At 40.3% G+C, this 15,547-nt stretch overlaps 1 protein-coding gene across 4 annotated transcripts in view; it reads left to right on the top strand.

The window, feature by feature from the left end:
* The window catches only part of rap1gds1 (RAP1, GTP-GDP dissociation stimulator 1), a 108,164-nt gene that overhangs the window by 43,217 nt on the left and 49,400 nt on the right, over positions 1-15,547 (top strand). For 3 of the 4 annotated variants that reach the window (XR_011940078.1, XM_072495289.1, XM_072495291.1), the window contains 2 exons: positions 4,536-4,661; positions 14,488-14,634. Coding sequence is in view for 3 of the 4 variants with exons in the window: in XM_072495289.1 (XP_072351390.1) it covers positions 4,536-4,661; positions 14,488-14,634 (273 nt within the window). In the remaining variant the exon portion in view is untranslated. The remainder of the gene's footprint in view (positions 1-4,535; positions 4,662-14,487; positions 14,635-15,547) is intronic. The other variant, XM_072495290.1, reaches the window with a different exon arrangement.

Raw genomic sequence — 15,547 nt, 5'->3', positions numbered from 1 at the left:
TGTTTTATTTTTTTTAGACAGCGGCCTTTTGTAGTTGCATAAAATAAGAAATGGTGCAGTGAATATTTTGCTGATTTCAGTATAACAAAATCTGCAATTTACTTAGAGTAAATATTTGATCTTGCATGAAAAGTGTAGTCTTAATTTAAATGGGTTGAAAGGCAGGCAGAGATTAGATGTAGTTTGGATTTTTAAGTTGTACATTTTATTTGAGTTCACTCGACTAATACCTGGGGTGTTTTGGGGTGGGGGGGATTGGAGGTGAGTTATCTTATGAGAAAAACTTGGGCCTTTATCCATTAGAGTTCAGAAGAATGAGAGGTGATTCTGTGGGAATGTGACAGGGTGGATGCTGAAAGTATGTTTCGCCATTTGGAAGTCCAGAACTAGAGGACACGGTTTAAAAATAATACGTCTCCCATTTAAGGCTAAGCTGAGGAGACATGTTATCTTCTGAGGGTTGAGCCTTTGGAACGCCCTTCCCCGGAGAACGGTGGAGACAGGGTCATTGAATATTTTAAGGCAAAGGTAGATAAAATCTTGACTAACGAGGGAGTCGAAGGTTACCGGGAGGAGGGGGCATGTGGAGTTGAGGTCACAATCGCGTCAGCCATGATCTTATTGAATGGTGGAGGAGGCTCAAGGGGCCTCCAATGTACCACCAATGGGAAGTTGTCCCAGGGAAGCAAGTTTATGCAGGCAATGTGCAGTGCAAATAATTTAAGGAAATTTTAATCGGGGAAAATACAACCAGAAGTTAGACGGGAAATGTGTGCAGGTAAAATTTTCAGGATATATAATTTATATATATTTATTACATCATTATGACGTAGCCATTTTTGTTTTCTCCAGTTGATTATAAACGGTTACCATAGTGACTATTTTTCTGACTTTTATTATTTGTACTGTACTGACTATGATGACTTATAAAGTATCATGATGTGCTATTGTTTTATGTTCTTTTAAAGTTAACTTATGCATTTTTTCTACATTTTGAGAAGGAATGAACCCAAAACATGAAGCTGTAGTTAATGTATTGCTGGTAACTCGTGGTGATATTATTTGATGGGTTAATTTTGTGCATGTAATTGATTCAGCAAAATATATTTTTGTGAAAGAAAGCTTAAAGCTGGTTTCTAATGAACCTTTTTGAAGTTCTTACAGTTATTATAATTTTGGTTTGAGCCATGTATCTGGATCTCTAAGAACCTCTTAACTGTCAAACTATATGTTTGATTAGCATCATGCTAATGCTGTTTTAGTTGGTAAGTACATTTTCAGCTTCTGTACTCAAGTGCTTGTAGCACTGGAAAGTGTAGCATCAAAATCATTAAACATTGATATTAATCACTTTTTGTTTTGTCATTAATTTCCAATACTACATTAATTGTGTATTTAAAATTTAATTTGTTCATTTGGTTTTTACTTTCCTGTTTTTTTCCTTCTGGTTTGACTGACTTGACTTCTGTTTTCATTTATAGATTGAGTTCTCTTGAGTCTGTTCTCCTGTCTGTGATGTATGTCATACACCTTCACACAGTATTTAGCTTTTTTTTTAAAGCTATCATCCCACGTTAGAGGAACAGGTTCTGGCATTGTGACCTGAAAGGTTCCCAGATGGGCGGATGTGTGTATTGAACAACAGAAATGGGAGAGGAGGGTAGCACAGTGGTCAGCACTGCTGTCTCATGGCGGCGAGGACCCAAGTTCGATTCCGGCCACAGGTCACTGTCCGTGTGGAGTTTGCACATTCTTCCCGTGCCTACATGGGTCTCACCCCCACAACCCAAAGATGTGCAGGGTAGGTGGATTGGCCACGCTAAATTGTCCCTTAATTGGGAGAAGAAAAAATTGGGCACTTTAAATTTTAAAAAAAGAAATGGGATCGGGATTAGTCCTAACAATATTAGCCCTTTGGACTTTACAACTATTTTTAAGATGCCTGTAAATGTTTTATGTAGACCTTCCAGTTAGTGTTCTAACAACTCTAAACTCACTCACTTGGTTCATTTAAACAACTGTGGATATAGTTTTCTATCTCCTTTTCATACATTACTCAAAAAATGTTACAATACCTGGGCTAAATTCTGGCACAGATATTGTGACTGGGAACCTTGATGCATATTCCATCATTATGCTGTATTTATTTCTTGGGTATTTGGGAGGTTATGCTCAAGGAACCAAAGACTACACATTGTGTGCCCCTTTTCATCAGAAAAGCCATGTTGAGGACTATTAGCTGGGATAAAGTATGAATGTGCATTCGTGCTCACTTTAACCCCTGTGCATTTCTATGCCCTTGACTCTATCATCAGCACCCGCTTCATGTTCACCCCTCATTGACCAAATCTTCCCTTCAAATCCCCTAAACCTGATTTCCCCGCACCCTAACTACAACACTGAAGCTCTCTTGATCATTGTCACGACATATTTCATGATTGAAATTGTTATGCGTGCCTTTCATCATTCTCTTAAAACTTTTATGGTGGTTACCATGGTTAACCACTCCCTCCTTCCCCGGTGTTTGCTCCATTTTCTGCCAGCTTGGTGCTGACCATGTTCCATTTAATTTCTAACTGGTGTCCCAACAAAGCTTGTTCATCTTCTGCAATGGCTTCTCCTGCAACCACAGAATCCCCCACTATTATATCCCCCTCTCTTCCTCTGACCTGATGTATAGACATGGTGTTAGCTTCGTTTTGCATGCTGAATCACAGAATTGTTATGGTGCAGAAGGAGGCCATTTGGCCCATCATGTCTGCACCCGCTCTCCAAATGAGCATTGTGGCTTTGTGCCATTTCCCTGCCTTTTCCCCGTGCGCCTGCACATAGTTTCTATTCACGTAATAATCTAATGCCCTCTTGAATGCATCGATTGAAACTACCTCCAACACACTTCCAAGCAGTGCATTCCAGACCCAAATCACTCATCAGCTCTCCACCACACCAAGCCCTTCAAAATGCTAGTCATACCCCTCCAGCTGCTTGCTTAGGTTGAAGACCGCTTTAGTCTTCTGTTTGACCCTGAGATCTGCTTCAAACCCAGCCTTTTATCAGGACTGTCCCTTTCCATCTCTGCAGTAGAATGGAATTCCATTTTTTACTTTTATTCTTCCAGTGATGCAGTCATCCAGACATTCTCAACTCTCGACATTTGCATTACCAGTTTGCCATGCCCTACCTTGCATGAAGTCGTAATTTGTGGAAAATCTCTTTCATCCTATGCTGCACTGTCCTGCTCCCCTTTTGTTCGAGTTTCTGTTGGTCCCCTACCCATTCAGTTTAACAGATTAAATATTGGTCCTAGTTTACAGTGACTACATTCCACTATACCTCATCCCATCATATGTGCCAAAACAAGCTCACCAATGTTTCACCTCTGGCCTTGTTGCATCTCATCCATGTCCTCAGCCAATCTCCTAACTATTGACTGGCCCTTAAGCTGGCTGTATTCCCATCACTATCTGTAAAACCCTTGCATGTTTCCAGCTCTGTTCCTGCCTTCAATTTATTTTCAAATTTAAATACCCAATTCTTTTTATCCAAGTAAGGGCAATTTAGCATGGTCAATCCACCTACCCTCTTTTTGGGTCGTGAGGGTGAGACCCACGCAGACAAGGGGGAGAATGTGCAAACTCCACAGTGGCTCGGGGCCGGGATCGAACCCGGGTCCTCGGTGCCGTGAGGCAGCGGTGTTCACCACCATACCGCCCTAGTTCCTGCCTTCGATTAATTTCTTCAAAACTCGTCAGGTCGTGCCTTGTGAACAATCAATTTCTGTTCGATGTTAAAGGTACATTATAAATACAAGTAGAAGAGTTTAGCCCCTTGAGGATCCATCAAAATTTAGTTGGGAGGTTGTCTGTGTGTGCTACTTGGTATCTGTTGAGAGTTGCATTAGGAGCAGATTGCTTGTTCTTTTGGCCACAAAATAGTGCATATCACAGATGGACTTGAAGGAAAAAGGAAAAGAAAATATTTTTTGTTAAATGTCACTCTTGACAGAATTGTGCACTCCCGATTTTGGCAGATTACAATGGTTATGTCTAGTGATGCATTCCAGAGATCAATTATGTTTATAGTTAAAATTTTAATGAGCCATTTTGTAAAATTACCTGCAGAAGAAGCTTGCTTTGTATTGCCCCTTCATCAATTCCTTGTGTTAAAACAAAATGGTTGCAAGTCCAAAAGGTTTCTTCCCGAATAACATCCGTATAAATATAAGATTGGTCATGAGCCAGTGTTGTAGATTACCATGTGTGTATTCATTTTTGTGTTTAAAATAGCAGTCTTGGGTTATTACAATTTTCAATGAAAATATTGAAATGTGCCTTGCAGTTTCTGTCCAAGGCAGAACAACATTAAGTAGAATATGTAGGTTTAGAAGATATGCAAATATTATACATTCACCTTTCAATATGAGCATTGTCTTGAAACCTAGAAATTAATATCCGCATCAAATATTCAATTAATTGCTCGACTGCAATCGGGTTGCTTGGAGCAATAGCTTGATTTGCTATCCATACTGTTTGCAGAATTCATGCGAAATCCCTGTGTGGATACAGCATTGATACCACCTTTGGTTCAGCTCTTGAACAACAGAGATCAAGAAGTACTTCTTCAAACAGGACGTGCACTGGGGAACATTTGCTATGACAGCCGTAAGTCCAGAATAAAAACACTTTTGCAATGATATGATATTCGCGACTATATTTAGCACTCTTTAACAAATCCTCTTTTACTAGCAGACCATCTATGATATCAATACTTTACTGTCAAAATAAAATCCATGAATTATCCAGTCATCATCCATCAATATTAAATACAAACCATATTTAGCAGTATGTGCATCAATGTCAGGAAGCACCAGGAGGTTTTTAAATCCTTGTAAAATTAATATACATTTGCTTTAAATGTGATTAAGATTTGGTTTTAATAACAATGCTATTTTTGAACGGCATTCTAATTTTAATTAAAAACACCTGCCGCAAACATATAAATGTGCTCTAGACTCCTATTAATAATCCTGGGTGTTATCAAAGCCGTGTAGTAATTTTGTTTCTTTATTTGCTCTTGTATTGAATTGCTAATTCAAGGGGTATAATTTGCTCCTTTCAATTTTGCTACTATTGAATCATAGAATTTACAGTGCAGAAGGAGGCCATTCAGCCCATCGAGTCTGCACCAGCCCCTACCAAAGAGCACTCTACCTAAGCCCACACTCCATCCCCGTAACCCAATCCAACCTTTTTGGACACTATTAAGAGCAATTGTAGCATGGTCAATCCATCTAAACTGCACATCTTTGGACTATGGGAGGAAACCGGAGCACCCGGAGGAAACCCACGCAGACACGGGGAGAACGTGCAAACTCCGCACAGACAGTGACCCAAGGCGGGAATCAAACCTGGGACCCTAGAACTGTGAAGCGACAGGGGCAGCACGGTAGAACAAGTGGATAGCACTGTGGTTTCACAGCACCAGGGTCCCAGGTTCAATTCCCTGCTGGGTCACTGTCTGTGCGGAGTCTGCACGTCCTCCCCGTGTCTGCGTGGGTTTCCTCCGGGTATTCAGGTTTCCTCCCACAGTCCAAAGACGTGCAGGTTAGGTAGATTGGCCATGATAAATTGCCCTTAGTGACCAGAAAAGGTTATATGGGGTTATTGGGTTACGGGGATAGGGTGGAAGTGAAGGCTTAATTGGGTCGGTGCAGACTTGATGGGCCGAATGGCCTCCTTCTGCACTATGTTCTATGACAGTGTTCTCCACTGTGCTACCGTCGAATCATAGTTAATACAATTAAGATGTGAACTCTGTAGGATAGATACAGAAGCTTCTGACGGTTTTATTGATGCACCAGCTTTAAGCAAATGGATGATGGAGCAAAATGATGTTTTAATCCTTTGTATAATCTGTGTACCACTCCTTATGTTTTGATTCCCTCCCCCTGCCCCTCTTCAACTGCTCTCCCTCTTCCCCAGTATACTGCGAAGGATTTGCTCTCAGCCATGAGCTCCTTGGCACCTTATGGTAACATGGTTAGAACCGCAAGTTGGTGTACAGGCTAAATTTATACAATTGGTAAATATTCTTGAATGATGAATGAATCTACTGATAATACTGAAGTGTCTGGTGAGTCAGCTTGTCAGTCGAGAGAGTTGTGAAGATGTTGGCAGGGATACAAGTGTAGAAATTGGCAACGTTCATGTTCCACATATGTTTGAATTCTCTACAACTGCTAAAATACAAGTTTAAATAGCACTAAGTGATTGTATTATATTGTATATTTTACAGTAACCTCTAAATACATATGAAATTGCCAATGCATCTAACCTCTTCCCTACAAGTCTAATTCTCAGAATTATTTCAGTCATTCATTACTCATATGAAGTAATAATGACTGTTAATAGCCAGTTTGGTTAATGTATGGATTTAGAACTTCATTTATCCCTTAGGATTCCGGATTCCATTATGTATGCAGGTCCATGAAAACATTGCAAATTCCAAAAATACTGCAATGTTAAACACAATTGTACTGTTTGGCAGATAAATAGCTATAATCTTGAACACATTTTATGCAATGTTCTGTTTTAACCAGTTTATTTTGGGTTGGTTGTGTGCTAAAATGTCTAATGCTTTTCTTTCAATTATCCCATGATGCTTTCGATAAATGCACTGACGAAATGCCTCTGCAGATATTTTTCGTGATCGTTAAAATGTATTCTGTACTGTTACATGTGTAAAAGGCTAGGTGAAGCAGAAGATCAGAGCAATGTGCCTTATTTGAAGAATTTAGGAAGGTGACTAAAATGCCATGAGATGGTAAATTATCAAAAAAATCCCTTGGTGCAAAGAGGAACAGAATAGAACTATTTCTTGCAGCAATTTGAAAATACAAGATATGGTCTAAACCTCGATCTATCCATCCCTTTAACAGTCATGGTAATTTTTTAGCTAGCTTGTTAACTGAGCACATTTTCAGTATCCCCATGCACTGTTGGAGTGAGGCCCCACTTATGTGTCACAGGGAAAGTCAGGATAGACAACATTCCACTGTTGTTGAATATCCTGCACTACACTATATACTTCAGCCTCAAACTTAGCTTCCCTTGTTTCAACTTGGGAAAACACTCTTATTGGCTGATTTATCCATTTATTTCATCTGTAGATTATTGGCACCTGTTTGTTCTGACTGAAAAATGCATGGTTTTATTTAGGTTTTAAAGGATGTCCTATGTCTTCCGACAAATGAACAGCATGGTCTTCACAGTTTTACAGGTTGTCATAATCATGATTCAACAGCCAGGAAAATTGGCATGGGAATCTCCACTTGGACTCTGGAATTGTCTGTTTCCTTCCGAGAGCTAGGAGCAGGTTCAACAGTGAGAGTATCTGGAGTCATGGGGGTCCTTTTAGAGGGTGAGAACATTACTGGAGAGGATATGTCATCTTGAAAAAGTTATAACATCTTTCCTTTGGGTGAAGCCACAGCTCATACTTACTATCCCTGTCAGTTCTTGATTGTCCATTAAGCTTAACCCTTACCTTTTGTCAGAGGTAAACAGACTGACAGCTAATGCACTCAAATCAAATCATGTTCATGTTGGGGCTAATGCAGTTTTGTGATCTTTCAGGTGTATCCCTTGGAGACGATCCTTTGATAGTCTTACGGAGACTTATATTCTTCAGATTTTATTGGAAGTGTTTTGGAAGTTTGATCCTCTTTGCTTTGAGTATTTCCTTCATGGAATTTCTACTGCAGTTCTTTAGCAACTCAATTATTTTTACTTTGAATCTCTAGGCTCTAAGCATCTGAGAGGTGATGTTAAACAATGAATCATGGAAAAGGTTCATTGTAATGCTACATTAAAATACACAACTGGAATAGGATAAGGGGACAGAGAGTCATTTTTGGGCAAGTATCAAGATCTGCTTCACTTCGAATAGACTTCCAGGTAGAATAGTGGAGATGTAAATTGTAGAATAATTTAAGAAGAGAATTAGCTGCACTGTTATAGTGAAAGGTTATTCTGGAAGAATGAATTAAGGTGAGCAAAATTACCGTACCACAAGTAAATATGTGATCTTGCATTCTAATCTAGCTGTACTTGAGTTGCACCTCCAGTTTCTAAAAAGATTTATGGCCAGGATTCTGTCGGGCTGAAGGGGGTTTCACTTACCAGTTGGCGAACCGTGGAAAACTCGGAGCTCTGTGGGGGAGGCCAGACAGAATCAAGTGTCCTTTAGGTATTTAAGTGGCCACCTTGAAGCCTTCCTTGTGATTGCGGCGATCCTGGCGGCTGAAGCCCTGCCCACCAAGGAGCTTCTGACCCTGTTTAAGGCCCCAGCGGAAGCGGTGACAGCTGGCAGCAATGTACCCATCAAATGACCAGGATCACCATGGAAACCCAGACCAAAGGTGGATGGGGTAGAGTTTGTGATTGCGTCAGTAGGAGGTGGGATCTTCTCTTCGATGCTACATCCCTGGATCTGCAGAGTGCCTGACTGCAAGGGAGAGAGCCCCCCCCCCCAACCCAACCATGAGGCTGCTGGCAAAGCCAAAAGCAAAAGCCGCACAGCCCCCATTTAGTCCCGGAGGCACCAAGTTGTAGTGGGTTCAGATAATGAATGTCGGGCGGCCAAGATAACCATGTCAGTTGTTCCGCTTAATCAGGGGAGGTTCTGCTATCACCAGAAGTCTGATGCAGGGGCTTTCCCTTGATTAAATGGAGCTGGCCGCTATGTTTCCTGCTGTGACAGGCTGAATTAAATCTGGGTGTGCTCTTTGTTTCATTTGCATCCGGTGAGTACATCTTTATTCTGTTCCACGTCGCACCCATCTGAATTGAAGTGCTATTTCATGTACTAAAATTTCCAATTGATCTTGTCAGCTCTTCATGGCACGAACCCAAAGGAAATCAATTTCCAAACCGACTGGTGAATGTCTACTCGAGCACGTCATTCACTTCTATCATATCTCTGGGAAGGGAATTTGGCACTCTACCCAATCTCCTTCCACTTGAATCTATTTGCTTTTAAATATCGGAAACATTGTGACCCGGATCGACCTGCATACCTTTCACCAAATATTAGCTTAATTTAGTCCAGCTGTTTGCTTTTGCAGGTCAGTCTCGTGATGGGAGACTGTGATCTCTTTGGGCCCTACTTTGTCAGTACCTTGCTGTGTATGAAAAACTCTGATCTCCGGAACACAGGAAATAAGAGCTAGAGTAGTCTATTTGGCCCCTCAGCCTGCTGCGCCAGCTAACTAGATCATGTTTGATCTTCTGCCCACACTATCCCCATAGATTGATCTATGTTTTGAATAGTCTGACTGAATCTCCACAACCCCCTTGAGGGAGAGAATTTCAACATTTACCACTCTCAGAAGATTGATCATATAACGGTAGGCATTTTAAAATAAAAGACAGGCCCATAGCTCTGCACTAATATTTGGCTGTCCCAATAGATAGGGCTAAAGATGTTTATAATTTACTTGGTTGAGATAAAACAAATTGAAACCTCAGTACGTGAGATAAAGTAAATAATCCATAAGCATTGCCTCGTGTGATTCTTCCCTGCAGAAAAGCACATATGCATGGCATATTTCTGTGTAAATCTTTTGATCTAAAAGTTTTCAAAAGCCCGTCAAAGCTAAGTAATCTCAGTTAACCAGAAAGTTAGATAATTGTCACAAGATGTAAAGTGTGCAGGTTTGTCAATGAAATAGTAGATTTTTTTTTTTTTGACCACAGCTGTTTAAAATGCTTTATTGTGAATGAATTTGCATACTAATAGAATGGACTTCCATATATATAATGCATGCGCGCACACAAAGATGGCAGGATTATTTTCATCGAATGTAAAGGCAAAAAGCTGTAAAAATACCTTGTGTATAAGTACTTGCCAGCCTCTCTCTTTTTTAAAAATAGGTTTTAAATTAAGTTCTCAATGGTGAGGAATGTAGTGAACACAACCTTTATCACCTTCAGTAACCACCATGTAGATGGATTAAATCTATTTACACTTTATCAAGAATTGAAAACACTTCTAATAGCACATAGCAAATTTAATTTGTGGCAAATAGAGTCATGGAGGTTTACAGCGTGAAAACAGGCCCTTTGGCCCAACTTGTCCATGCTGCCCACTTTTTACCACTAAGCTAGTCCCAATTGCCCGCATTTGGCCCATAGCCCTCTATACACATCTTGCCCATATAACTGTCTAAATACTTTTTAAAAGACAAAATTGTACCCGCCTCTACTGCTGCCCTGGCAGCTCTTCCAGACACTCACCACCCTCTGTGAAAAAATTGCCCCTCTGGACCCTTTTGTGTATCTCCCCTCTCACCTTAAACCTATGCCCTCTAGTTTTAGACTCTCCTACCTTTGGGAAAAGATGTTGACTATCTACCTTGCCTATGCCCCAAATTATTGTATACACCTCTAAGATCACCTCTAAAGCCCCCTATGCTCCAGGGAAAAAAGTCAGTCTATCCAGCCTCTGCTTATAACTCAAACCATCAAACCCCGGTCGCATCCTAGTAAATCTTTTCTGCACTCTTTCTAGTTTAATAATATCCTTTCTATAATAGGGTGACCAGAACTGCACACAGTATTCCAAGTGTGACCTTACTAATGTCTTGTATAACTTCAGCAAGACGTCCTAATCCTGTATTCAATGTTCTGACCAATGAAAGCAAGCATGCTGAATGCCCCCTTCACCACCCTGTCCACCTGTGACTCCACTGTCAAGGTGCTATGAACCTGTACTCCTAGATCTCTTTGTTCTATAACTCTCCCCAACTCCCTGTCATTAACTGAGTAGGTCCTGCTCTGATTCGATCTACCAAAATGCATCACCTCATATTTATCTAAATTAAACTCCATCTGTCATTCATCGGCCCACTGGCCCAATTGATCAAGATCCCATTGCAATTGTAGATAACCACTTTCACTGTCCACTATGCCACCAATCTTGGTGTCATCTGAAAACTTACTAACCATGCCTCCTAAATTCTCATCCAAATCATTAATATAAATAACAGTGGACACAGCACTGATCCCTGAGGCACATCGCTGGTCACAGGCCTCCAGTTTGAAAAACAACCCTCTACAACCACCCTTCGTCTTCGGTCGTCAAGCTAATTTTGTATCCAATTGGCTACCTCACCCTGGATCCCGTGAGATTTAACCTTATGCAACAACCTACCATGCTGAACCTTGTCAAGGGCCTTGCTAAGGTTCATGTAGACAATGTTGACTGCACTGCCCTCATTTACCTTCTTGGTTACCTCTTCAAAAAACTCAATCAAATTCGTGAGACATGATTTTCCACTCAAAGCCATGCTGACTGTCTCTAATCAGTCCTTGTCTCTCTCAATGCCTGTAGATTCTGTCTCTCAGAATACCCTCTAACGACTTACCCACCACCGACATTAGGCTCACCGGTCTGTAGTTCCCAGGCTTTCCCCTCCAGCCTATTTTTTTTATAAAACAAAGGCACAACATTTGCTACCTCCATTCTTCAGGCACCTCACCTGTGGCTGTCGACGATTCAAATATCTGCTAGAGGACCCACAATTTCCTCCCTAGTGTCCCACAACGTCCTGGGATACATTTCATCAGGTCCTGGGGATTTATCTACCTTGATGTGCTTTAAGACTTCCAGCACCTCCTTCTATGTAATATGTACACTCCTCAAGACATCACTATTTACTTCCCCAAGTTCCCTAACATCCATACCTTTCTCAATAGTAAATACAGATGAGGAATATTTATTTAGGATCTCACCCACCTCTTGTGGATCCGCACATAGATGACCTTGTAGATCCTTAAAAGGCTCTACTTTCTCCCTTGTTACTCTTTTGCACTTTATGTATTTGTAGAAGCTCTTTGGATTCTCCTTTGCCTTATCTGCCAACGCAATCTCATGTCCACTTTTTGCCCTCCTGATTTCTCTCTCAACTCTACTCCGACAACCTCTATACTCTTCAAGGGATCCACTTGATCCCAGCTGCCGATGCATGTCATAAGCCTCCTTTTTGATCAGGGCCTCAATAGCCCAAATCATCCAGGGTTCCCTACTTCTACCAGACAACCTCTATACTCTTCAAGGAATCCACATGATCCCAGCTGCTGATGCATGTCATATGCCTCCTTTTTGATCAGGGCCTCAATAGCCCAAGTCATCCAGAGTTCCCTACTTCAACCAGCCTTGCTCTTCACTCTAAAAGGAATGTGCTTACCCTGAACCCTGGTTAACACACTTTTGAAAGCCTCCCACTTACCAGCTGCCCCTTTGCCTGCGAACAGACTTTCCCAGTCAACTTTTGAAAGTTCCTGTCTAATACCATCAAAATTGGCCGTGGCCCAATTTAGAATTTTAACTTTTGGGCCAGACCTATCATTCTCCATAGCTATCTTAAAACTAATGGAATTATGGTCACTGGTCCCAAAATGATCCCTCACTAACACTTCCGTCACCTGCCCTTCCTTATTTCCCAAGAGGATGTCCGGTTTTGCCCCCTCTAGTCGGTCCACCCACATACTGAATGAGAAATTCCTCCTGAATGCACGTAACAAATTTCTCTCCATCCAAGCCCCTAATGCTATGGCTGTCCCAGTCAATATTGGGAAAGATAAAGTCCCCAACTATTACCACCCTATTTTCCTTGCAGCCATCTGTAATCTCCTTGCACATTTGCTCCTCAATTTCCCGCTGACTTTGTGCGCCTGAAGTACAATCCTATCAAACTGATCTTTATTTTTCAATTCTATCCATATAGACTCAGTGGGCGAATCCTTGGATATATCCCCGCTCAGTACTGCTGTGATATTGTCCCCAATCAAAAATGCAGCTCCCCCCTCCTCTCGTCTCCTGTTCTGTTCTATCTTTTCTATAGCATCTTTAGCCTGGAACATTGAGCTGCCAATCCTGCCCCTCCCATAGCCATGTTTCAGTAATAGCTATAATATCCCAGTCCCATGCCCTGAGTTCATCTGCCTTGCCCGTCAGACCTCATGCATTGCAATAATATGCAGTTTAATCTAGACTTCCCTTGCTCTCTGCTCTGCTTTCTCAAACCATCTGTCCGGTCATGTTTTGTACACTCGCTGTGTTTTATTTCTCTTAGCCTTACTGGACCTATTCATCGAATTATCCACAGTCTCTGTACTGTGGCCCTTTTTGATTTTTGAATTTGGTTTCTCTGTCTTTCACTTTTCACTTACTGCCTTTGTTTCTGTCCCTACTTTACTTCCCTCCTACTTCCTGCATCGGTTCCCATCCCTCTGCCACATTAATTTAAACCCTTCCCAACAGCACTAGCAAACACTCCGCTAGGACATTAGCTCCAGTCCTGCCCAGGTGCAGACCATCTGGTTTGTACTGTTTGGTATACCTATAGCTTTCAAGTTTATTTTGATTTAAAATTTTGATCCAAATGTTGAATGTACGAAATGCCAATTAAATTGTACAGTCTGGATCTTTGACTTGAATGTAGGACACATTTGAGAGAGAATGATTTATTTCTTCCTCCCCATGAATAACATTCTGGTACAGCACCTTACCAAAGGCTTTCTTCAGCAGCTCCTTCTGCAAAAGCTGCTTCAAAAACATGAATCATTAAGGCATATTTTTATTATTAATGATTTCTCTTTAAATGATTTACTTTAACCTCATCCATAATTTCCATTCGCCAAATTGCACTGTAGCACAAAGCTAAAAGATGGAGCTCTAAAAGCCCTATTTGAAAAGGGTGAAGCAACATTATTGATATTTTCAGTTGATGCGACGGGTAGCTGACAAGTAGTTGACATAATCATCAGCCATTTGCAAAACCAGACAGAGTAAAAGTCCATTTGTATTTATTTCTGTTTTTCCAACGTGTTCACTAGTTTTCAAGATATTATTTTCATCACCGTGTACATTTCAGTGATATCTTGACCATTTTAATTTGTGTTGATTTGTGAAGTGAAGAAAATTGGTTCCTCCAAGTCCCAAAACTGAAATCATTTTTAGTAATCCTTGTCTGAAGGTTGTCATTTCAAGTCCAGAGTCTGTTTCATGTCCTGCTTTGCTACCTTCATTTCTAGTAAGTTTTACTTTTGATTGTGGACCATTGAGTAATGCATCTGCACAAAGTAGTACAGGATTTCACTTTGTCAACCATGGTGAGGGGTCAAACTATTAATCTATTTATTTTGTCTCCTATGATCTTGGAAACATATCCTGTAACAATTCAGTAAACTAGTGCTTTGGAGTCCCAGAAAAATTGATTTATTCATTGGTTCAAAAATTGTATTCATTTTATTCTATTCAAATATTTTTCATAGGTTTGCCTAGAACACCACCTGGGAGGCTTTCCTGGTGGTTTTATGAATATTGCTTAACTTTTTATTTTAAAGCATTTTACTTTATTTTCACTGTCTTATTTAAATTTATCTTTATGTTGTAGATTTTTTAATTTAATTCTTTGTTTTGCAGATGAGGGCAGGAGTGCAGTTGACCTATCTGGTGGCGCACAGATAGTAGTTGACCACTTACAGACACTATGCAGTAATATTGATGCGGCCAATCAGAAGCTCTTGACTGTCTTTTGTGGCTTCCTGTTGAACTATAGCAATGATAATGGTAAACTAAAGAAAACTTTATAGTTTGCATACATACTTGACATCTTAAAGCAAATTTAATTTATATTCGATAGTAAATGTAACATAAAACCATCAACCTTTGACATGAATGTTTTGTCTTGTCCTCTTTCCCTACCTTTTCACCTTATTTTTGTAATCGATTGCTTTTTATCACAATAAGATCCTTGACTGGCATAAAAAAAGTCCCAAAAGTTGATGCTTATCGGTCAAAGGAAAGACCAACTTTAAGTTGCATTGATTTATTTAAAATAGCCCCATCTTGTAGAGGAAAAGAGGAGGGGAAAAAAACTTCTCATATATGAATTTAAAACTATCTAATTAGTGTCCCATGAAATTATTCCATTTTGAACAGTCAAGAGGTTTTCTGCACAGTGTCAAGACGGTTAATCTCTCTATTGCTATCTGCTTCATCTTGTCAGTGATACTATTGCAGAGCATTATATTTAAAAACTGTTTGAATTTACGTTGACTACTGTATAATCGAAAGGACATTTTTCAATGCAATTTTTTATTTGCCTTGTTGAGAGTTTTAGTGCAGTAAGAAGTCTTACAACACCAGGTTAAAGTCCAATAGATGTTAATTAAGTGTTTACTCTGGATCTGTAAACACTTAATTAACTGCAAATGCTCGCATTCAAAGCATTGCCTTGCATCTTTTAATTTGTCTATATATATATATTTTTATATATATATATATATATTATGCATATGCTTCTGGAACATATCTCTTCATTCACCTGAGGAAGGAGCAGTGCTCCGAAAGCTAGTGTTTGAAACAAACCTGTTGGACTTTCACCTGGTGTTGTAAGACTTCTTACTGTGCTCACCCCCAGTCCAACGCCGGCATCTCCACATCATGAGAGTTTTAGTGACTTGATCTGAAATGGTATTTG

The sequence above is a fragment of the Scyliorhinus torazame genome, chromosome 3, assembly GCF_047496885.1.
Source record: "Scyliorhinus torazame isolate Kashiwa2021f chromosome 3, sScyTor2.1, whole genome shotgun sequence".
Lineage (NCBI taxonomy): Eukaryota > Metazoa > Chordata > Chondrichthyes > Carcharhiniformes > Scyliorhinidae > Scyliorhinus > Scyliorhinus torazame.
This window is presented reverse-complemented; position numbering and strand designations above follow the sequence as displayed.